The sequence below is a fragment of the Sinohyriopsis cumingii genome, chromosome 3, assembly GCF_028554795.1.
Source record: "Sinohyriopsis cumingii isolate HCF-2022 chromosome 3, ASM2855479v2, whole genome shotgun sequence".
In the NCBI taxonomy this organism is placed as follows: domain Eukaryota; kingdom Metazoa; phylum Mollusca; class Bivalvia; order Unionida; family Unionidae; genus Sinohyriopsis; species Sinohyriopsis cumingii.
This window is the reverse complement of record NC_142963.1, coordinates 36,494,893-36,519,157: the sequence shown is the minus strand read 5'-3', so window position 1 is coordinate 36,519,157 and position 24,265 is coordinate 36,494,893. Positions and strand designations below refer to the sequence as shown.

Sequence of the window (24,265 nt, the reverse complement as noted above, 5' to 3'; positions counted from 1 at the left end):
CTTAAAAAAGAGATGTCTACTTGCAAATAAAACTGCAATTTTTATATTACCATTTATAAAATGGACACAAATAAAATAAATCAACATAAAACTGCAATTTTTATATTACCATTTATAAAATGGACACAAATAAAATAAATCAACATATAATTTTTGTGATGCACTATTTATCATTATTTTGAATTTGAAAGACCATTACTTCTGAGTAACTTTTATTTTTTTTGTGGAACGCCTGCCACATATTTCTGATGAGGAATCTCATTTGATGGAAGATGGCATATATAATTACGTAGATGTGTATATGTATACAGTATATCCACTGATTACAAATGCCTGGAAAAGGGTTAAACATGATACATCCTGTGCTGATGTAGATGACTTCCTCGTCTGCTGAAACTTTGGCATTCTTCTAATCCTCAACCTGAGAAGATCCAGCCTGCTTACTCGAATGATTCCTAATACAAACTGAATTTATAATAAAAAAGTTTTTAATTGTTATTAATGACTTCATCTTTCAGTAATTTTATAAATGTCAAAATTGTTCATGTATTCCGCTGTTGACTGATACTATTATCTCCAGCTTTGCTATTTTGTTTTTCATTCCCATGTGTCATTTGATGCTGTACAGTTTTGTCATCTGCATCATCATCCACCTGATCAAACCATTTCTTTTCCCTTGGAATATTTGGAAACCTTCTAATATTTCCACACTCTAGGCATGTGATTACTGTATGCTTCTGTCTTTTGCCTATTAATTAAAATGTTAAGAGTTAACTGAGATGTATGATGGAAAACAAACTAAACAAGAGGCTAAATCTAGCTGAATGTTCTAGCTAAATGCACAGATGATATTTCATTTTGACATTTGTGTCATGAAAAAATATTCACTGTACTTAAATAATTGATATGGTGTGAGATGTTCATAACAAATTTAGATTTTGTTTCATGCCATTCTTGGTATATAAAAATCTGTTTCTCATCATTAAATAATTTCTGACTGAAAATATTTAAAGTAGTTCTTTGGATTTTAAAACTGGGTTTCGGTCTATTGTACATTTGTATAACTTCCAGAATGGTTATATATATGTGACCATTGGGCAGATAATTTCTCTGCATGCCAAGAAATTAGATTTTAACTATCAATCCTTCTTCAATTAAAATTACAGTATATGAATGAATGATGGATGAACTACATGTAACTATGATAATATAATATATAACCTGGCTTCGTTCCAGCTATTAAGAACACAGGTAATAAAATTTCAACTTCTCATAAATACAAGGGCAGGTTACTAACAACCAAATCAGTAATTATCGTTTCCAGTGTTGATATATTATGCATGCTCCACAAATAAAATCAGAATTTGTCAAATATTCTGCAAAATGGTTTGGAATTGAGGCAAACTTTAACAATGCTCTAGGATTATAAGCTCAATGAGTGTCACAAATTCAACAAAGAGAGTATGCATGTCAATAATTTAACTATGTTATATATGTATTGTGCAACTGTGTGTGTGTGATTTAGATTTTAATGTGGCTTTAACAATTTTTTATTTGTATGATTATCACTATGATATCTGCAGTGTGGCAGTTTATAGTGATGTCTAGCACTGGGACATTATGCCGCAGACATGTAGTATTGTCTCACCCAGACACAATAACTGGACACCAGGCCAATGAGTCCTAACACTAACCTCTTAATGCTGAGTGCCAAGTGAGGCAGCTGCTAGAGCCATTTTTATAAGTCTTTGGTATGACTTGACCTGGGTTCAAACCCTTGATCTCCTGCATCTGAGACAGATACTTTATCCACTTAGGCCACTGAAGCAGTATATTGTGCAACTAACTGCAATGTAACTGACAACAAAAGTTACTGGTAAAGTTTTTTTCCTCTACTGCCAAGGTGGAGAAAATGAAATTTTGTGTAAATTCCTAAAGACAAAGATTCGTCTTTTCTATCCATACTCAAAATACAAAGGGCAATAACTCTTGCCCATTATCTTCCCTTGTCACCTACAGATGGTGCTAGTTTGAGCTGAGCTGAACATAGTGTAATGGGATGCTTGCATTGTGGCATGGATGGGAGGGTAGTAAATTAATTTGATCAGGTAAGTACATATATTGTAGGAGAAACATAATTTACTATACAAATTTCTTTCTCCAAACACATTTCCCTGATCACAATAATCCTGAGGGAATGTTGAGAATTCAACCTATACCCCAGATAACCTACGATGGAAGAAAACTGGATTCCCCAAATGAAGGTTAACCCACTCTCCTAAATATAAGCATCACAAATGTAGGTGGCATGGTTTATGTCTGATAAGAAGAAATAATGAAATCTTTTTACTACTGTATACAAAATCTCCAGGCGAATACAGCAAAAGCTGGGTGCTTGTTTGGTGGTCATGCTGGTGTCAGCTGGGTCTGGTAGCTGCTTGTGTGACTGAGACTAGGCCCACCAGATCCATAGTTTGTCATTGTGAAGTAATGTCTCCAAGATAAAAATTTGAGAAGGTTGACTGAGCATGACAATTGACTGCCTTGACAATATTTTGATAGAGACATTATGGCCAAAGGCAAGGCTCGCTCTTTTTTTGTTAACAGAGATCTTCATGAGACAACTCTGTTCTGAAGGTATGGCAGAGGATGCTGTACATATTGCCCACTTAACAGCCACAATGAGAGGGCTTGAGGGGCTATGTTCTCCTTCCCATGTTTAACTAGGAGAAAGAGATGTTTTCGAGCTAGATTAACTGGCTCAGTCCACTTCAGATAAAGTCTGACCACACATACCAGGTCCTGTTTGAAAGCCTCTTGGGATCCATCAGTACTGGAGGGAGGATATATGATACATTTTTACTGCTCACTTACAGCAACCTATTCTTGGCAATGAAACTGGTCTGATCGAAAATTAAGTTAGGCTGGACCAAGAGAGGGGGAATGTAATTTACTGACTGCATGCTGAAGCAAACGCTATCAGGAAAAAGCTTTTGTATGAAAGGAGATTCAACGAGGTACTGGCTGAAGGCCTGAACTTGTTTGAATTCTGCCAATTCATAATTCAAGAAAGATTTCACTTCCAAACTGAAACAAAGTGAGTGATTTAGACCTATTTAAGTCAGAGTTGGACTTCGAATTAGAGAGGTCTTTCTTATAACCAAGATCCTACCCACCAAGATGATGGAATGTGTCAATATCATACAACAGTAGCCATTAAAAGTAATCAAGCCAACGTTTTCTCCTTGAGCAGGCAAAGAAAAAAGTTAGCTACTTGTGGGGTGGAGGCAATCAAAGGGAATATGTTTCTGACTTTGCACCAGTCCCTAAAATTTGCCACTTCCCTGTGGAGGGCCTTCTAGCTTGTGCAATTCTTTCTATGAATGAAGGGTTGAATTGTTTTTGCTACAAGGCTGTCCTGACAAGAACCAAGCATGAAGAAGACATTATGAGCAAGGATGGAACATGTGGGTCTAAGGTTGCTTGAGAAGATTCAGCCTGACTGGGATATTCCTAGGTATATCAATCACTAGATCGAGAAGATCGTTGATCCAGTATTTGTCTTAGCAGAGAGCTGCAATTAGTTGGCTCTTCTGTCCCCTCAATTTCTGTATAACCTATTGAACTAATATAGTTTGCAGGTAGCTGGAGGGTAGGCAAAGGCCCACATACCATCCCAACAGAGAGAAAGAGTATCAAAGGAACAAGCCTCAGGACCTGGTACTGGGGAAATGAAGACAGGCAGTTTATGATTCCACCTGGTTGCAAAAAGATTGATTGGATGCCCCTATAGCTGGCAAATCTGATGAAAGACCCACCAATGGTGGGACCATTCTGTCTGGAGAATCTGTCTTCTCCATGACAGATAATCGGCCATGACAATGAGTCTGTTAGGAAGGTGTCCAATTTGGATGTCATTGTTGTGTTACAAAATTCCCAGACCAAAATGAAGAATTGGGGTGATTTGGTAATGCCCTGTTTGTGGAGGTATGTCACCACTGCAGAGTTGTCTGACATCAGGAGTTCCAGCTCATTTTGAAGATAATCCAAATGAAAGGCCCTGATGACAGGTTTCATCTCTAAGAGATTGATGTGGAGACCTGTGTCCTCTGGACCCCACTGGTCAATGACAGTATCAATGTCTGGTAACAGATGGGTTTCTCAACCATATGTGTTTGTACTTGTACACACAGTCACATTTAGGTGCATCTGTTTGAGAGGTATTCTTGTTGTGAGCCAAACTTGGTCCAAGAATGATAATATCTAACTTGTTACACTAATCCTGTACTTGAGTGACATCATCTGCAAAGGCAACCTAATGGGATAAAATCTGCTGTTGCAGACACTTCCTGGTTGTGATCCATTTTATGATGGATTCTTCAAGGACAACGATTCTGACCACCTGAAGGTAGAGAAGATGTACCAGGATGAGGTGGATGAGAAAATCCATACCCATAGATGGATGAACTGATGGGATGAACAAAGATGGGACTTCCCAATTTATCAGAAAACCTAGATCACATAAAAAGGATATGAAGTTGTTATCTTCTTTGAGCAAAATGGAATTGATGTTTCTTGAGGATGTCATCACAATACACTGCCATAGAAACAAATGACGCAATATGAAACAGGGATATGATACAGTGGAATAGCTTCACAAACTAGGCCCAAGTACCTATGTTCAAGCTAGGAGATACCGTGAAACTGATAACAATTTCACCGGTATGTAAACCATATAAATTTCTGTAAGGATGTGAACATAAAACTATGCATCTTTCTGACTGAGACAGATGGCAAATTCATTCAGATGGATGGAAAGGAGGACTGATCTTGCTATCTCCATCTTGAATACCAAAAGTGAGTCCAACAATACCTTAGTCAGAAACGGAGAGGGCAACAGAGGATGGGCTTGGAAAAATGAGAACTAAGGCCCTTCTAAGACAATTTGGTTCTACATTCACCTGGTGGAAAAAGACAGATCCAACCCTGTTTGAAAAACAAGCAAGAATCAGGTGCCTACTGGATAGTTGCCTGCGGGTGATCGGGGACATGAGTCAATGGTAAGAGAGCAGAGGTATGGGGTTAAAGAAATTGTTTCTTATCCCCTTGATATGACTTTCTCTGAAAATGATTAGTAGTTTGTCTTCATGCATAGGATTGAGAATGCAGCTGGCTTTTGGGTTGAGAAGCAAAAGATCATATATCTCCCTGTCTCTGGTCATCATGTCATTGGGGGTGAATCAGAGATGATGTATAAGGAGATGGCTGCTGCACAGAGAAATGGAGGGGCAGTTCTCTGGCTACCTGCCTCCACAGGTCCTTTTATCTTTCCACTGAACAGCAGAGGTGATCCAAATGGAAGTTTGCATGATCAGGGTGGGATATACACTGCTGGTATTGTCCGCAAGCCTAAAAGAACACCATAGATGTGAAGTCCAACAACAAGGACATGGTCACTTTATTGTGAATGGTGTGCAAAATGTCTTTATTCACCGTATACAAGCAGGCAAAGTCAGACTGACTGCAGCATAATTCTTGTCCAATGCTAGGAGATCTGTGATGAAGGCATCAGTATGGTTCTTATACCAGCAATACAGCAACATACACTGGAAGCTGACTCTCAGAAAAAGGAAGGCTTTGGAATTGCATAGGCCATTTGTCTTGGCAGATAGACTCTCTAAAACTTCATAGATTTTTTCCAACTGTGGGGAAGATGGAAGGAAGGGATGACTTCCTCTTCATCCTAAAATAACTGAGGCCTTGACCCTTGTATGTCAGTACACAATAGGGGGTGGCAGACATTCTGAGTCCGGCAATACCCCAAAATTTTTATCACCACCATGAAGCTATACTTGGTCCTCTCTGTGGTGGAATCTGAGCATGAGGTATCATCAGGTTTTTCTCACATTCAGCGGGCAGGTCTTCCTCGTTGTGGTTAAGATCAATATCCTTATAATACATTTCCAAAGACGTAGACAAAACATGGCCATTGTTTCTAATAATCCATCCAGGAGGGTAAGTCATGAGTAAATGGCTAGCCATATCTGCAGGATGTAGTCGTCAATTCAGTATGGATGGCTTTTGTAAACAAAAACAGCTGGTGTTGGGAATACAGATTTCAGTCCAGCCAGCTGGACTGTCAGAGTAGTAGTAATGTTAGGCAGATGGACAGATCTATCAATAAAATTCCTTGTAATCTAAAAAATGTTCTATGGCTCAACTTGACAAAGCATAGCATGAGATGTAATAGAAACCATACAGTCACTGAACGGTATGAATCTAGAATTTGATGGCTGATTGGTACGGTTATCAGCCAATAAAGCGTCAAAACTGACATGCAGCTGGACATTATAGATCAGGAGTCAGATGGCTGGACTGCACAGTTGGCAGCTGGCTCAAAACTGAGGTGCAGCCAGATGGTATAAATCAAGAGCTGGACAGTACAGCCAAAACATCAGAGACACCCCTGATACCTGGGCTGATAAATATTGAGCCTGCATGAACAACAACTTCAACATGCTCTAATACAATGTAGTCCATATAGGTGAGAAAAAAAATCACACAATTATGGTCAAAATTAAAAATATACTGTATACCACCTTCAGAATAATCTGTAATACATCCTAAAATAATAAAATCCTCAATGGACAGAATGAAATGCACAAATATCCATTTGGTTTTGGGAGGTGAAGTGAACAACATCTTGTCAGTTCACAAGCAAAAGCATAAACTTGCGCTACCTGTAGGCAGCAATGGGAGATAAGAGTTATTGCCCTTTGTCTATATATTATAGACAGAAAAGATGAATTTTTAACTTTGAGAGGGCTGGATTGGGTTGGTAGTAGGACTTATAATCCTAATGTGATGGGGAATGTATTCAATGAGAAATAAATTCTCTGGAAACCACATACAAAATGATATTGTTGATGAGCAGTAAAACTTTTCTGTGACTTGCCCAGACATTTTGTTAAAATACATGTATTAAGGAAAAGGTTTTGAAGCTATTTCTTACAGTTTTGATTCTGAGCAAGTAGACCATTTGAGGAATGTTTCTTTACTGAAAACCTCAGTCAAACCTGTTACATAGCTACCTGTGCCTGAAGATCAAAAGATATAATAGTTCCTTTTACTTTATCAATCAATACATATTAATCTGCAGGTAAAGACCACCTGCTTGTAAAAGTTACTTTTCGCAAGTCTCTGGGGAGGTTGTTACATAAGCAAACATTTGGCTGTATGAAGTACTTCAGGATAAGCTGGAAATGTACCCTACCATCAATCTGGTACATAACAGATACACTGTTTACATTTGTGCCTTCAAAGCATCCGACTATAGCAAACATGCATGGGCAGGGCTCTACACATCCACTTGCCTGATGCTTGGGGCAAGCTTAAGTTTGCAATGTACTTGCCCAAAAAATCAAATCTAAAATAACTGAGAGAAAGGTTGTGTACAGATTATGTTCTGCAAGGTTTATATTTTGAGATCTTAGCACAGTACATATAGCAGAATTTCACATTCTTCCATAAGTTAAGTGTCCCCAGTTTCTTTAATCATTCGATCCTTTATTACACATATTCAGAATTTGTCATTTCCATCTTGTAGTCAATATCAAGGTCAGTCTTGCATATTTATATTTTAACTTTTTAGTAACACTTTAATTTTAACATTTCTATGCCAATTTCAAGTCCTAACCAGTCACAGGCAGTTTGTGCACTCTGAATGTGCCAATGCTCTGAATATACGTTTTGTCAAAGATTGCTTTCATGCATGTCATTGTTTTCAGGGTAACTAGGTGACAATTGTTCATAATATAGTTCAAGAAATTTGACGTGTGCTTGGAAATAAAAGCCACTCATCTCAAATGATTAGCCAGCTGGAATTCTAGCACCCACAAATGGCGTTTATCATAGGTTGTTAAGGTGGTTTTAACAAGAGACATACAAACTTTATTCAATGGATCAAAATAAGTGATCTCAAATCATTTTCAAAAGTTGGCCTGTTGTAGACTGTTTAGATGCATGTTGCATTATGAAAATTGGATGATGTAGCAAAAGCAAATGTGTGAATGGACAAAACACTAACCAGAAAAAACAGAGTGAATTTTATATTTGAATATTTCAATGAGAATCTTTCCATCTCTCTTAAACTCATGCCATTTCTCAAACTGTTATCTATCTATCCATTTACCTGTTTTTATACATGTGTGCATCTGTCTTTGCTCTTCTAACAATGCATTCTGTTTTTACCTCACCTACAAATCTATCTGCATGAACTATTTACATATATCTTTTGTAATAACTTTAGTTCCTAACATATGGCTTTAAGGTGCAAACAAAAATAGAATGAAAACAAACCTTTCATGCTTGTGAAATAAATATTATGCAATTTTTTTAAAACATAACATATTTTAATGTACCATATTTTTAACTCTAGCTGCAACATTTTGTTCTCATAACTTGGAACAAGGTCTAATTCCACATGGGCAACTTGAATTTTCCAGTCAGTTCCCTTTAGGATGACAAAATTAGACTGACAGCTTAGGGCATTTTTTTCTTCTTCAAAAACTTGATAGACTGACTGATATAGTAAATGAAGTTGGGTTTTTTTGGGGGGGAAATCATGTTTGTTTGGTGTATGTAAGAAATCCATCATAAGAGTCTTCATGTTGCTTGTAGAATTCACCATGTAACTAAGAAACAATAAAACAAACGAGATTTTTTTCTAGCTGGTAATATGGATATAGTTCACAAAATGATAACTCACTTCTGATGCGGAGTTTGGCACTCACACCTGGTATCAGAAGAACAAAACATCTCTTGCAGAAATTTCTCTTCATGTAAGGATGGCTGCAACATAAAAATCTGCAATGTTAGCTAAGTTCTCAGTGCAGCTCTATATAAATATTTCTTTCCTAATAACAAGGAGGAATAGTCATAACTTTTTAACACATGACCCAAAAGAAGCTTAAAATAAAATAGTCAAACCAGTCTAAATGAAAGATTTTTATATCACTATACATATATTCGCTTAAAAGTTAATATATTTGCTCAGATACCATAGACCATGATCTGCCATTGCTTTTATATTTTCAGTGATTACTAATAACAAACAGCACAGACCATGATCTGTCATTGCTTTTATATTTTCAGTGATTACTAATAACAAACAGCACAGACCATGATCTGTCATTGCTTTTATATTTTCAGTGATTACTAATAACAAACAGCACAGACCATGATCTGTCAGTGCATTTTATATTTTCAGTGATTACTAATAACAAACAGCACAGACCATGATCTGTCATTGCTTTTATATTTTCAGTGATTACTAATAACAAACAGCACAGACCATGATCTGTCAGTGCATTTTGTAACTGCAAATCTAAGTTAAAGGAGACTGCAGTAAAATCAGACTTATATGGGAGTATATAGTATATATGGTCTCTTATACTGTAAATACATTCATTGGCATAAACGTAATAATTTTTGTTATGGATATACATCAACAAGGGACACTGGGTCCTCAACAATGTCATAAGCAATTGGTTCTAATATAAAAACCATCTATCTCATATGGACAAAATAGTTTTGTCCATAACTTTGTCACAATATCCCATTATTACAGTAAAAGACACCTGTCAAAAATTTGTGTGTGAACTTTCTTATTACATAGTTTATTGTTCACTTTCTGCTGTATATTCTTACAAAATGAATGGACCCATCAAAAACATGTTAGCTAAGTTCTCAGTGCAGCTCTATATAAATATTTCTTTCCTAATAACAAGGAGGAATAGTCATAACTTTAGTCATATACCTCTGAATTTTGATAAAAGAGTTCTCTAGCCATGGTAAGAAACAAAAGACCCAAGTGTGCCTGAGATGGCTCACCTGGCTTATACAAGACTATTGGCCAATACAATAGACTCCTTTTTATCTAGTTAGAAAACAAAACGTTTTAACATTGTGTTATTAAAAAAATAATAAGCTCAAACATTTGCCTTGATCTATGGTGTGGATGAATTTATGGATGGACACATGTTTGCACATGAAAGTGATTATGATGCCAAGGTAGGCTCAATAATAAAACAAAATGGCTATGTAATTCTGGTTTAATGGTACAGTTCACGGGTTCAACTCAGAACAAATTGAAGGACTTTTCAAGGGCTTGTAATTTTTTCAAAGGCATGCATGAAATAACTTAACCTACTTCTAAAGCCAAATTGAGAAACCTCTTATACTGTGTTTGTGTTCAGTCCATCTTCCAAATTATAACATAAAGTGTGAATAGTTCAGTTCTGAGAAACAAATTCCATCATTTACAAAATAATGGTACTGTACCATAATTACTAATTTTCCAGTTGCTTATGTACTTTGTCAAATCAGTGTATTCTATCTTCCTAGATATGCCCGATACATCAGAAAGCTTGCCAGTAGCTTGCTGTGGGTTGATGGTTCTTTCCAAGGTTTTCCTGGGTTCTTAATCCACCTGTTATACTGGCTGTCATGTATAGCCTATCTTGTGCTTAAAAATGTGCTGTTAAACCTCTTAACAATAACAAGCACCAAGATATGTCCAATCTCTATATTTTATTTATCATTAAGATTGTTTAATTCCTGGGCCTCTTCAGTAGATCCATTCCTAAGACAGTGACAAAATAGTAAATGTTACTTGCCCTGTGGCTTCTGCATTCTCACCGAGGCTGTCAGTTTTAACTGTGAATGCTTGGGAAGGAGACCAAATACAGGTTTTGATCTACCAAGGCATTAAGACATTGAGGCTTCATTCTTAACCCAAAGTGCAAGACATTAATAAAATTCTGAAGAGGCAGATAGTGTAAAACAAAAAATATCATGCAAGAATAAAAAAAAGGTAACAGATGTTCAGTTGATGTTATGGACAGACAACGTCATAACATAAAAAGTAATCAAAATGTTCAATTTGAGTGTTCTTTATTTCAGTATAAAAATACTTCTCAAGCAGTTTCCTTTAGGCTTTTTCCAGTGAGGAGTCATGGGTCTAAGGTCATCAGAAATTGGTGGGTAGGGGGAGAGATGAAAAATTGGCAGCCCAGGTTAGTAAGAAAAAGATTATTATTATTTACCCTGGACTGGAACAAATTTGTGAACCAGTTGGTCTGAGTTTCTTCTGACCTTTCCCAGCCCATGTAAGGCACCTTTACTCCCACCCCAATAAACCTGTCTAAATATCAAACAATGCAGTGAGAAAGGGTCAGACACAAAATCAGACAAAGAAACAGTTTTATGGGGTCTAGAATACAAATGAAATGTTGACAGAAAGCTCTTTTTATCACTATACTTACAGCTTAAGCACTTCTTTCTTGGCAATGGTTTTGATTGTTTCTATGTAGAATCTGCAGAGACCCAAATTCTCAGGTGTTGTCTTCATACAAAGAAAAGCAGCCTATAATGGAAAATGGCGATTATGAATACACATATATGTTAAAGCTGGATCCAATACACAATAATTACAACTGATTTGTAATGTTCATTACGTTTCTAATACATTTCTTTCTAAAAAATATGTTAATCATTATGTTTAAATTAATAAAACAAACGCATGTTCACACCTTTTATACATGGTATGGTACTTGTATCTTCTCTTAACAAAGTACAGTTTACCACAATGTCAGCACTGTAATAAACCTTTCTTTATCAGTAAAAGCCTATAATAAACACAGCATATTTGCCATTTGGTGGTGTAGAGAATAATAGTCATTATATGCCGAGTTAGTTCTAATAGAAGTTCTAGTTTCCTTTAATTTCATTTCCATCACTAACAATAGCATATTATATGCCCACCTTGTGTTTAATAATTTTTCTGTGAAGGCACCAGTAGGGAATGGATAACTCTTGAGATTGCTGACTACAGGGTCACCCAAGCTATAATGCAATCTTGAACTACAGAAATTTTCTCACTGTATTTACCATAATCTTGACCTTTAGATCCCCAAATCTAATGGTTTCTTTCTTAATCTACTTTACGTAAAGTTTGGTCAAGGAAACCACTCTAAAATAAAAGTTACTATGAAAACCAGTCTTTCTCTGATTCACAATGATTTTGATTTTTAACTTTTGACCCAAAAACAAAAGACCAATTCTGTAAGTGCAAATCCTCAACAAACCTTGCTCAAAGTACATGGTCTTGTTGTTGTTGTTGTTGTAGGGTTTAACGCCATTTTTCAGCACATGATAGGCTGTACATGGTGGCCAGTATTAATGGTGGAGGAAGAACTCCAGAAAGAACCACTGACAAACAAGAAGCAAGTACATGGTCTGGAACTAAAGCTATTATGCAAAAGAACTTTTTCTTCCAGTCACAGTAGCATGGAATTTTTACCCTTTGACATTAAAATAAACAGGCCTCTTTCTCACTCAGTGTATAAACCAGCCACACACACTGGCAATGTGCATGTCCAATAACGGAATTTTCCAGCAGGAACCATTTTTCATTTTCAGGCAATGTGGCTATGACCTTTGATCTTTTGAACCCAAAATCAACACACTTCCACCATACTCCAAATGCAAGCCAATCACAAATTTTGTCAACCTCTATGTTGAAGAACTAAAGTTATTGTGTGGAAACAGTTTCTCTTCTTTCAATCACAGATGACTTGACCTTCAACCTTGTTGCACCCAAATTGATTCTCTCTCACTCAAAATGCATGCCATCCATCAATTGTGGCCAAGGTTTCTTATGTACAACTGATACTACTATATGGAAAGCACTTTTCTTCCTTCAGTAGCAGTGACCTTAACATGAACCTTCTGACCCCAAAATCAATATGTATGTATCTTATCTTAAATTCAAGTCATTTATAAGGTTTAGTCATGTTTTCTAAACTACAGGTTATCATGCAAAAAGAGTTCCAATGACCTTGACCTTTAACCCTCTTAATCCAAACTATGTTTCTTTGATGACACTATATGGTGGTAAACACAAGTTACTGAGTGGAAATAAAACAGGAAATAGAAGGCTGGACATACAGACAGACATCATCACAAAATGATATGCTCTGCCTTATGATATGCAGAAAATGCATTCATGTCTGTGTTTTCATACCTGCATCTTTAAACTTTAATTTTGTCATTTGTACAAGTTCTCATAACATACATTAAATGACAAATAGTGAAAAAATCTTTAAATCTTGCTTTTTGAAGCAAACAAGTAAACTAAAAATCTGCTTGCATGATGAAATGTACTCCTACCAAATTCCCAAACTTTACAGCTAGAATTGATTGATTTAGTTTTCATTTCCTATTATGTGTGACATCATTCCAGAATAAGCTGGACTTTTGTTATTCCAGGTGTACTGACTGAACTTTCATTTCAAATAAAATAACTTATAAACAGAAGAAAAGTTTAATTGTTTTCATCTTTTTAATGTCTCAAGTTAAAAAAGGCAAGAAAATATGGATACCAATTAAGTATCTTAAAGAGCAATGTGAGTACTGCTCATTCAGAATTTTCTTCTAAATGATTTGGATAATGAATTTAGGCAATTATTTTCTTTACTAGAGAGAGAATATTTATAAATATGTCATCCTCTTCTTTGTGGTACTGAAATTAAAACTGAAAACATCTCTTCATTTTAACCTTAACTGGAATGATTAATGACAACAACAAAAATTAAGAACTGCAAATATCAAATAAAACATGGTGAAGAATTATGTAACAAGGATTTACATTTTAGGTTGTAGAGAAGCATTCACCATATCAATGAATTCTTGTTTATGTTTTGAAGCACTTTGACCAAAATATATTTTTGATGCATTTCTTCTCTGTGAGTTATTTAATGTAATTTTTAAAAATACCGCCCCCCCCCCCCATTTCCTCCCCCGAACTAAACAGTATTGTCATAGCTGTTCCAAACAACTGCCAGCCTAGGTTTGGAACAATGTGGACCTAACCCCAATTCAACCTGTCTCCATGAACTTGATAAAGGACAACAAAAAATAACATGACACAGTTACATGACAAATTGGTCCAAGTTTTCATCCATGCTGTAGCATTTTTCAAGACATCTTAGATTATAGTAAATGAAGCCAAGACAAAGACCTTTTATCCATATGCTTGTAGTTTGAGGAATTACAGAAAGTAATAAATGAAAATTAGGCAGAAAATCTCCAAAATGTTATTTCATGCTTTTGTAGAACATCCTGTGTTCAAAAAAATTTTCTTTCATAAAATGTACTCCAAGCAAATTCCTGAAAATTTCCATTATTGCATTACCTCTACTGACTAATGGTCAGTTTGCAGTTATGTGTGATGTCATTCCAGAACAAACTGACTAGCCATTAATATAAAAATGTACTGACTACATGGCAAGTAAAAATGACACATTTTGTGCAGGAGGTATGTGGTCACAAAGTCGCATCTAAAACTGATAAGGGCCCTTTTTTCCTTTTGAATTTCTAAATAAAGGACTCCGAAAATAGGGATCTTCTTATCATACTGTGTTAAAGTGGAAAGTATTACGAACAGCTTTCCAAGTTTGATGTACTGCTCATTCTTTGTTTTCACCATATTACAAGCTATACAAGCATAAAAATTCTTCTAAATGGCGAAAAATTAATGTTGACTATTTAGAATCTTCTGGGGAAAATGTGAGAGCATGAAAGCAAGGAAAATAGATACTACAAACATTGAAAAATAAGTTGTTCTTTATCACAGGGTATAGACAACTGAACTAAAAACATGTTATATTCATTAAGCCTTTGGTTCATATATTAATGAAATAAGAGCAACAAATATCAGGTAAAACATTACAAAATTCTATTAATGAGGACATAATGAGTACGTTTACAGTGGGAGATCCCCCATGGATCAAGTACTACAGTCATTTTTGAACGAGTTATTATCAATAATTTCAAACAAACTGGAATCTGATGTATTTATTTTTTCAATGTGGTTTATAAAATCTAAGTCCAAAAATATGCAGTTTCCACTTTTATGTTTTAATGCAAAGTATTTCTGTTCTTCTTTCCGATAATTTTCATCATTTAATTTTTACCTCTCGATTTATCAATTAACATTAATAAAAATTGCTGGGAATGATGGGACCATTACAAACATAGAGACGCACATTCCTGCAATCAAGATACCAGTAATAGACAATAACCATACTGACCAAAGATGTAGCATTAGTTATTTTAATTCCTTAAATATTCAAAGCATCAATTTTCTTTTCAAAGCCTATCACAAATTTACTTACTTTAGAGAGTTCATCATTTTAATGATACATCACTTGCCAATATATATTAGCGGCAGGTAATACCTGTGGTCTATTTCATAGGGTCAGCCTTTCAAATGATGCAAAATAATTTTACAATAACAACAAACATGGGATTCAGTTGTCCTTTATGAATCAGCAAAAAGCCACGCTGAATTAGGGTTGGGATCAAGTTGTCCTAAACCTGGGCCAACTTGCGTTTGGTCCAAGTTGTCTCATTTGCAAAGAAACTCCAATAATTGACCGCTTAAGAAATTTCAATAGCTCAGCTATTGGTATGAAGCAGAAAATCTAAGAACCTGGAGGAAACAAAAGAAGAAAAAATCAATGGGAAACCAATGAATGTATTGGATGAGATTGATCAGCTATCATTCATTTTTATATCATGTCACTACATTGCATCTGAACTGTTACATAGTTATTTCTTATAGAACACTCATACTGCTGTGTTTTTTTAATGTGCATTTTCATTTATTACTTGCCTCCTGGAATGTGCCTCATTATGTTTATAATGGTGGCATTGTTCCCACCATTCTTTGTTACTGAGTGCAAGGTGGTAGCATTAACATTTCTTAGACCCATATTGGAGAACCTGGTTCACTCCATTACGAATTTAGGTGTAAATATCTGAGATTCCCTGATGGTGCAAAGAGCATAACAGGGGCCAGTAAACCCAGATTTCAGATGTGACATTTGCATCATCAGTCATCTGTCTCTCTTGAGATTCCATTTTTGGAAATTGAGTAACAATGACAAATTTATAACAGGTAAAATTATTTGTAAAATTGTCATCAGATTCTTAATAATTTATTGTAATTTATCTATATTTTGAGTCACAGAGAAATTCTAATTTATAAAAATTCCAAGTAATAAATATTGCTAAACTGAAAAAACATCTGCCATATTTCTTTAACCCTTTACCTCAATGCAAGCATCTTTGGACGCCTCTGCGCCTTTTTACACCTCTACTCCATTCGCATGGAAGCGCCTTTTGACGCCTGCTGTAAACATCAGTCATTTTAAGCTGGTTTTCATAGTGCCACCTTCGAGGAAAACACCCTATTAGATATTACATTCATTTCTGCGAATGACAATTACGTCAGACCACGTGGTCACTGTTTATGCTCTGGTCAATATCTACTATTTAAAGTAACTGGGTCGTAATCTCCACTCTCCAAAATGGAGGTCGCGGATTTCATTCAGTACTTACAAAGTTTTCACGATTAGAATCACAACTATGAAAGATTCAATAACTTAGGTAAAGGCTCTGATATTGATGTAGGCAGCAATTAGTTTTTATAAATTATCAAATTCAGATAACTTAGTGATGGAGATGCAGACGAAAAACTTGTAAATTTTGAGTATAAGAAATGGCAGCTACGATTGATCAAGCGGCCTCACTGACATGATGGTGAATGAGTTCTCTCAAGATTTTAAAGCACATAAAAAACTCTTCCAGGAAAAATAATTACACAGCCATAACAATCGGACTTTACTCTAAAAATTTTCCACACATAATAGATGTATACCAAAAATGTAAAATGGTTAAAATTGCTGTTAAACATACATACACTACAATGCTTAACAGTTAACAGGCAGGCCTATGCGTATGGAGTCAAAAAGGTAACAGGTGTTCTATTTATAGCAAGCTGCACTTTGTAACTATGCTCTATGAGGTAAACGGTTAATATCACATATAACTCTGCTTTAAGAGGATTTAAGTATTTATTATTGTACCAAATTTTAGATTCCCAGATTTTCACTTGCCCAGTTTTAGGAAGCTCAAAAAACTAGTTTTTTGAGTTTTCGTTAGAAATGTCAACATTTTAGAAAAAGTCAACTACGTACCCCACAATCCTAATGATCGGTTTCCCTGGTACCTGATCAAAGAGAAATTATATTAAATGTGAACCTAAACTGCTTTGTTGTTTTAAGTTCATACATGCCATCCGCCTGAGAGGTATAATCATAATTATTACTAATATGAGTGACAAAAAAGCTCAATCTGAGCATAAAAAGAGTGATCTATATATTTCATATAAGAGACCACAGACAAGAAATATATGCTATTTGTGACATTTTAAGAGACACAAAACAAAATGATAAATTATTTATACACAACATTCACTTCAATTAGTCTACATCACATGTTTAACTTTCACTCAAAGATTATAAAGTCAAATCCACAAATTCTGAATGCTGTATTATATCAAAGTAGAATGCCTCATTCAAACCTTTTTAAAGCGCTATTGATTTGTCCTCTTCCTGATGCAACATGTCCTTCAGTTTAACAAAATCCCTCTCCTCTAACATTTTTCAGTCATATAACAGCCATGAATCACATCAATAAAGCCCGTTTCACTTAATAATATTTGGTGACAATATAGACTGGTCCACTACATAAGTGTGTATCAAGACTGGTCCACTACATAAGTGTGTATCAAACAATAATTAATCTGTGACACGCAGTTTTGAATTCAAGAAGCCTCTGTTTTCCTTAAGCATATCATATAGTTACTATTAATAGAAAATAAGGAAACTGTTCAAGTACATAGCAAAATGGTTGTACAAGTCAATAATATGAAGATCAGTAGTCTACAATGGATCAATGTCACATGACACAAGCCTCAAACTGTACTCATTATTTTGTGTCTTACTCTCTCCTGATGTCTCCAAATGTCATCTTTAATCTGACAAAGGAAATGTTATTTTTACATGAACTTAACAGGGCCCTGAGTGGCTGAGTGGTCTATAGCACTCTCCATTACTGATCACTGCCACATCACCTCTGTCTGCGTGGGTTCAAGTCTCAGATTCAGCCAATGTGGGTATGTGAGAAAGCTTGCCAGTAGTTTCTCGTGGGTCGGTGGTTCTTTCCAGGGTTTTGCCCGTGTTCTTCTGCCACCATTAATACTGGCCATCATGTATAGCCTATCGTGTGCTGAAAAATGGCATTAAACCCCACAACAACATGAATTTAACAGTTACCCTATTACCCAGGTAATTATGAACAGGCAGGTACCCGAGTACTTGTTGACACCATTAGTGTTTTGATATAAGAAAACAGTATAAGTCTCCATATAAATAAACTGAATTAAGTTGACTTAACCCTGATAATACACACAGTAATGTTCATTTACCAAATTTCAATTTAGAAAATATGAATTTGGTATATATATATATATATATATATATATATATATATATATATATATATATATATTATTAACCTATATTCAATCCACAGCCACCACACAATATCCAAAATAAGAAATCTTTTATATTTAAGCACATCTGAAATTCTGTATTGTGAAATCTGTGTTTTGTTAAGTTTATGATATGGTAATCAATTTAAATCAATGACATTGTATATAATTAAGACTTTTAATATGTAAAGAAGAGAAAAAGAAAAGAGAACATAGTAAACAATAAAACATAATCTATTCTTTACTCATTTAAAATGTCACATATGGCATATATTTCTTGTCTGTGGTCTCTTTTATCTTCTACCTTCTTTTCATTTCAAACCTGTACCAGGCAAACCCAGAATGTGTTAGGTCTTGAAGAACCCTGATAAATAGTCATAACAATATATATACAATAATGTTTTGATGAGGTTATGGTGTAAATCAAAAGTAATGTTTTTCCCATTGGATACTTAATACCCAAGTTTTGAAGTAATGACTATTTATTCATGATTTTCAAACAAATTAATACATATAACATGTACATGAGCTGTGCACAAGTCTCAGTGCATGGCACCAGCAATGGCATAAAAACAAGCACAGTTGTTCCAAACTGAATGTTCTTTGTTCATTATAAATGACATTAATAAAAATGAGCACATAAATATAATTGGCATATAGTGAGCTTCATCTCAATGTATGTATGTGTACACACACACACACACACACACACACACACACACACACACACACACACACATATATATACATACTTACAAACAGGGATAATGCTGGCTTTAAAAACGTCACCCCATCGGCAACCTCAATAGTGTATCACCAGTTTATAAAAAATGTCACCAAGCAAGGAGTAATATTTTTCCTAATATTCTAAGATCAAAGTATGCAATGTAAAATGAGTCATTTATAATTTGTATGTCAATTTCATTCATTCAGGGATTAATTGCCCCTCCCGCCCACCCTTACTGGCATGCTTCACATAGCAAAACTCTGTCAGCCAGGAGTTCTGAAATTTATTTTTCTGGACTTTGCTGATAGCTAATTGTATTTGTGAAAATATAGATTAGAAACAGCAAATCGGATACTATTTAACTGTTGCCCAAAATTAGTACAAGTATGTTGACAAATAAATAAACCATAAATTTGCGATCATGTCAATGAACTGTTGCAATGAAACTATATTAAAGTGAGTGATTACATTAAGGAAACCTCTCCACCTAAAAACAGATGTAATCACATCTCTGTTGATTCTGTTGGAAAGGAGGGACTGCAACTTTTGATGGTGGGACTATTATTTTTACCAAAATGGGAGTCCTGGACTCCTAGTTTTAAAATACTAGCGAGACCTCTGCTGTATGAAGTAAAATCCGACTTCAAAGAAACATTGCTGCTCACAAACTTGTCAGTAATCTTTAATACAGATGGCTTAAATATTCTCATTCAAGGGAAATATATGTAATAAATTTTGTTCTCCTACATGCATCTCTTGGATTTACCTTATAGAGGGTTGTTTCACTTTTTGGTCTTTAGCTACACAAACTAGTACTATGGGCTCACCCACTGCATTACAGCTGACTAGATACTGACATTCAATTAAGTAATATTTGAAATGTTTGTTTATACCTGGCCTCTTTACCTTTTAATTGCCTCTATTTAAACTGCCCAAAGGATAGTTTCACGTCAACTCCAATCATTAATGCTTACCATTTATATATCTTACATGTAATGGGCATATACTGAAGTGCTTTCTTTTCTTCTGTTTTTGAAGATGACCGAAAATAGTGCGTTTCAAAACAAACATTTCAGCCAGTTCGGGAGTAAATAGTTTTTAGCATGACATGCCATATTATAGCAGACATGTTAACATCTTGAAAATAAATGTCCACATTTCATCAGCGTGACTTAAGTTTTCCCTGGCAAATCAAAGTTTGTTGACAAAGCTGACAGACACTTCACTTAGAACACAGAAGGGGCCTGATCTGAAATTAAAGGGCCCTGGTCATCGGTTTTTGGTTTCAAAAATAGTCTAGTTGAGTTAAAAATAGTCTAGTTGAGTAAATATGTGTCGTCTGCGTCCAATATCTGCAACATCTAGTTTTAATAATTCTAAAGCAAACTGAACAAATAAATAGGAGGAACTCTTGTATACATGTGTTCAAAGAGATTAAAATCCAAAATGTATGGAATTGTTTTTTTTATAGAAAGTTGGTAATATTGTTCAAGTACTTTCTTGAAGCTCTCCACTAATTTCGCGCACACAATACTGTCACTTATGATTCTAGTCCACAATTAGCTGTCAGACTGTTTTCATGATTACTCATTACATACCTGATAAAGATAGTTTATTCTGTGAAATGAAGGAGAAATGTTCTTGCCGGCTTTCATGTTTCATCAGTTTAGTATGAAATACGGCTAAATACGAGGATTTCCAAATGATGACATTCCTCATGAACAAGACGCTTATTGCCTGTTTATATTTCAAAATAAACTTCTCCTTTACTTAAGTTGACCTTGAGTCGCAACGTGCTATTGCAGACGCCTTCGTACCATGACACTAATCTTGAAAATGAATTATGTATGGATGATATGAACATGAACATTATAGAAAGGGATAAGCCCTTTCACTGTTACAAATCAAAATGCACCGTCATCGACTAAACTGTCGCATATTTCTCCGCCATTGTTGCCAAGGTTCACCAGTAATTTTGAAGTTCTTACCTGAACGGTTGCTGTGCTCATTGCATTTACCTACCCAGCAAATCTTAGGGAGGCTACCACAGAAGCACTGGCAACACATTAGACAGGTATGTTTGTAGGACATGTCGCAAAGTTTTTCGCTTACATTTCTCACGAAATTTTAGTTCCACGGTGACTAGGCTGAAAATCGGTCTCTCTAAACGCCCCAAGACACCCAAGACTCCAAGAACACCCCAATATTATATATATTTGCTGTTGTTGTTGTGGGGTTTAACGCCATTTTTCAGCACACGATAGGCTATGCATGGCGGCCAGTATAAATGGTGGAGGAAGAACGCGGGAAAACACCGGGAAGAACCACCGACCCAGGAGAAGCTAATGGCAAGCTTTCTCACATACCCACATATATATTTGCACCAAAGCTCTCAAAAACGTACCAAGAAGCAAAAAAAAAAAAACAACCCCACACATATACGGACATTGTTACTATCAGTTTATTAATATTATTGGTTGATGGACCTATTTCCAATAACCTACAGAAACTATTGTGCATCAAATCTTTAATTTTATATTATTTTTTAAACAATTTCCTCATTGAAAGGAAATGCACCATACTTCTCTCATTTTGTTATAAACGGTTTATATACAAATTTTCATTTTAAATCCTGCATCAAAATTTTTGACAGACGTTTAAAATACATGACCAAAGAGTGTTACAAACTCCACGGGAGTGATATCTTTAGATTTTACATAGCCGGGAAGGAAAATTGCTCTGTAATTCCCTTGATTTTACACCATTGTCATGCTTGACATATCAGATTTAATTTATCTAAACTGTCTGAATATATAGGTCATTTAATGATTGGTACAGTCACATAGACAATTATTTATCAACAGTAACTCACAAACCACCAAGCCGTTTAATTCAAATACACTTATTCAAGCATTAATATTGGATAAATATTCATTTGTATAATCTTAAATATTCACGTGTTAAAGACAATAAATGACCGTTTTGCTTACACTTTAATTTGTATTATAATTTTATAACAGATTTTATCTTGATGAGAACCCAGAATGTTCTAGAATGGAAAAATCCATTAACACATTAACTGCTGAGTCAAACAGCTAGGTAGTCCCCTGCAGCATACTTGCAGAGATCACCTAGAGCAGTGTTAGCCTTTCCAGTGCCTGTATCCCTGAGACTAGCTGACAGCAATTGGCTTGCAGATTTTTATAGAGGGGGCTACTTACAATAAAATTGTCATTATTTTATTTGTATTCATTTAATTCAGCTGAAATTTGGCACGGCAGTTCTCAATAAACTTACATACTTAATGGTATCAATTTCATGCTACATGCAGAAATAAAACTAATGCATGATGGTGAAAACAAATGATGTACTTGCCAGTTTGCTTCTCTTGCCGTGAATAATCCATAAACTCCATTATGAATTACACAGAATTATTAATGCCATCAACACATGAAATAATTATATTTTATGTACACAGAAATAACACTTGTCGTCTCTTGTAAACTAAACATCCTGTGAATACTGTACACAAATGGGCATATTTTACTTGCTCTTTACTCACCTTTCTTCCTTAGAACTCTCACTGAAATTTTTAAAACTAATAAAACACTTAACAAACCTTGAACTGTGAACACTCATGTTAACAACATATATTTCCCAAACATTTATTTAACGATTATTCAAAAAAAAAAAGCTCCACAAAATCAAATTCATTTGCATCAGGGTCTAAATCTGTTGCTGGTCCTTTGTATAGCCTCATGTCAATGTGTGTTTTATCATTTACGATCATCGATCAGCTCTACTTTCATTTTCTTCTTCTTCTTCAACATTCTCATTCTCGTCACTACCGCTGTTATTTCCGGTAGCTTTTTCGATGTCACTATCAATCTCGTCTGATTAAAATCCAGAAAATTCTGTCAGAATCTGTCAAGTAAAAGTCTGCTCCCAGTTGCTGATTCTCGTCAATTTGCATCATTTTCAGATGTATATATTTTCACTATTTCTGGTGCCATCGAAGTCAAATTTTTCCCCTCCTTTCAGCAATGTTCACTCTTTGTACGCTACAATTTTATTGGTTAAACTGCTTGTATAATTAGGAAATGGCTTCAAATCAACCAATGGTTTGCGCCGATTTAACTCGTCGTGCGGGATACAGGCCTAGACAAATACTGCCTCGCAAACTCGGCGCTTGGGATACAAGCTATGTAAACTCAGCCACGTTAGCAAGGCACGCGGGAGATCAGGGAGGAAAAGTACAACGAGTATACTCGTTGCCAGGGGTTAATGTGTTAAGTAGTATTATTTCCGGAAAATGTTAATTGTGACCTAGTTCAAGTAGAAGGCTTTATAATCCTGTTTACCTGAGAAATTATCATTCATGCTTTAACACCTTTAGTCGGGTGGAGGGGGTGATATGTAACCAGATGACAGATTACCCAATATATATATATGTATGTGTGTGTGTGTGTATAGAATGAGAGAGATCGAGATCAACCCTTCGCCATGTTGTTCTTCTTATGCTGCATATTGAAAAATAAAATTTATTCCTTATCGTAAGACATATTTACTGAAATAAATACAACTAGTGGTGTTCTACATGGTACATTCTTTCTGTCAGTGTATGAATTACTCAGTCTCAATAGCAAATCGAGAGGACATGCCAAAATATGACCCAAATTACAATCTGATTAAAAGAAGAAATACAAATGATGAAACACGCATAACTGGTGTATTTTAGAAGTTATTAATGTTTTCGCAAACATAGTAATATAATATAAAAGGTAGAGTTTCATCATTTTAAATTTATTTCATCTAGATGAAATCGGAAACAATATATGAGCTATTGCATTTACATTTATTTTTGCCAAAATAACTTTCCATTGTTTCCAGGGGCCTCGAGTGGCAAAGCGGTCTAAAACGCTATCCGTTATGTATCACTGCCATCTCACCTCTGTCTGCGCCGGTTCGAGTCTCGAATTCAGCCAATGTGGGTATGTGAGAAAGCTTGCCAGTAGCTTCTCATGGGTCGGTGGTTCTTTCTGGAGTTTTCGTGGGTTCTTCCTCCACCATTAATACTG

The 24,265-nt window shown here is 35.4% G+C and overlaps 2 protein-coding genes across 4 annotated transcripts in view; one reads left to right on the top strand and one right to left on the bottom strand.

The window, feature by feature from the left end:
* Positions 1-97: 97 nt before the first annotated feature.
* LOC149802692 (ribonuclease P protein subunit p21-like) lies at positions 98-21,388 on the bottom strand. 3 transcript variants are annotated; one of them, XM_089952077.1, is made up of 5 exons: positions 20,786-20,857; positions 17,103-17,134; positions 11,325-11,425; positions 8,768-8,850; positions 98-748 (listed from the first exon to the last, which is right to left on the bottom strand). In XM_089952077.1, the coding sequence occupies exons 3-5, from the start codon at positions 11,408-11,410 to the stop codon at positions 543-545; spliced, it is 375 nt and encodes a 124-aa protein (XP_089808203.1). In that variant the 5' UTR covers positions 11,411-11,425; positions 17,103-17,134; positions 20,786-20,857; the 3' UTR covers positions 98-542. The 3 variants fall into 3 exon arrangements, with proteins under 3 accessions (XP_089808203.1, XP_089808204.1, XP_089808202.1); XM_089952078.1 differs by lacking the exons at positions 17,103-17,134; positions 20,786-20,857 and adding an exon at positions 21,300-21,388; XM_089952076.1 differs by lacking the exon at positions 17,103-17,134 and having other exon boundaries at positions 20,786-20,865.
* LOC149802691 (protoheme IX farnesyltransferase, mitochondrial-like) overlaps positions 20,974-24,265 on the top strand; it is a 30,271-nt gene continuing 26,979 nt past the window's right edge. The window contains exon 1 of the mRNA XM_089952070.1: positions 20,974-21,261. Coding sequence (XP_089808196.1) covers positions 21,097-21,261 — 165 coding nt within the window. The 5' untranslated portion in view covers positions 20,974-21,096. The remainder of the gene's footprint in view (positions 21,262-24,265) is intronic.

Excerpts from the sequence above, each read along its gene's own strand:
- LOC149802692 (XM_089952076.1), bottom strand. The coding sequence starts at position 20,842 with ATGAAAGCCGGCAAGAACATTTCTCCTTCATTTCACAGAATAAACTAT. Across the intron at positions 8,851-11,324 it reads AAGAAAGAAGTGCTTAAGCT|CCATCCTTACATGAAGAGAA; the intron begins GTAAGTATAGTG and ends TTTATGTTGCAG. Across the intron at positions 749-8,767 it reads TGCCAAACTCCGCATCAGAA|GCAAAAGACAGAAGCATACA; the intron begins GTGAGTTATCAT and ends TTTAATTAATAG.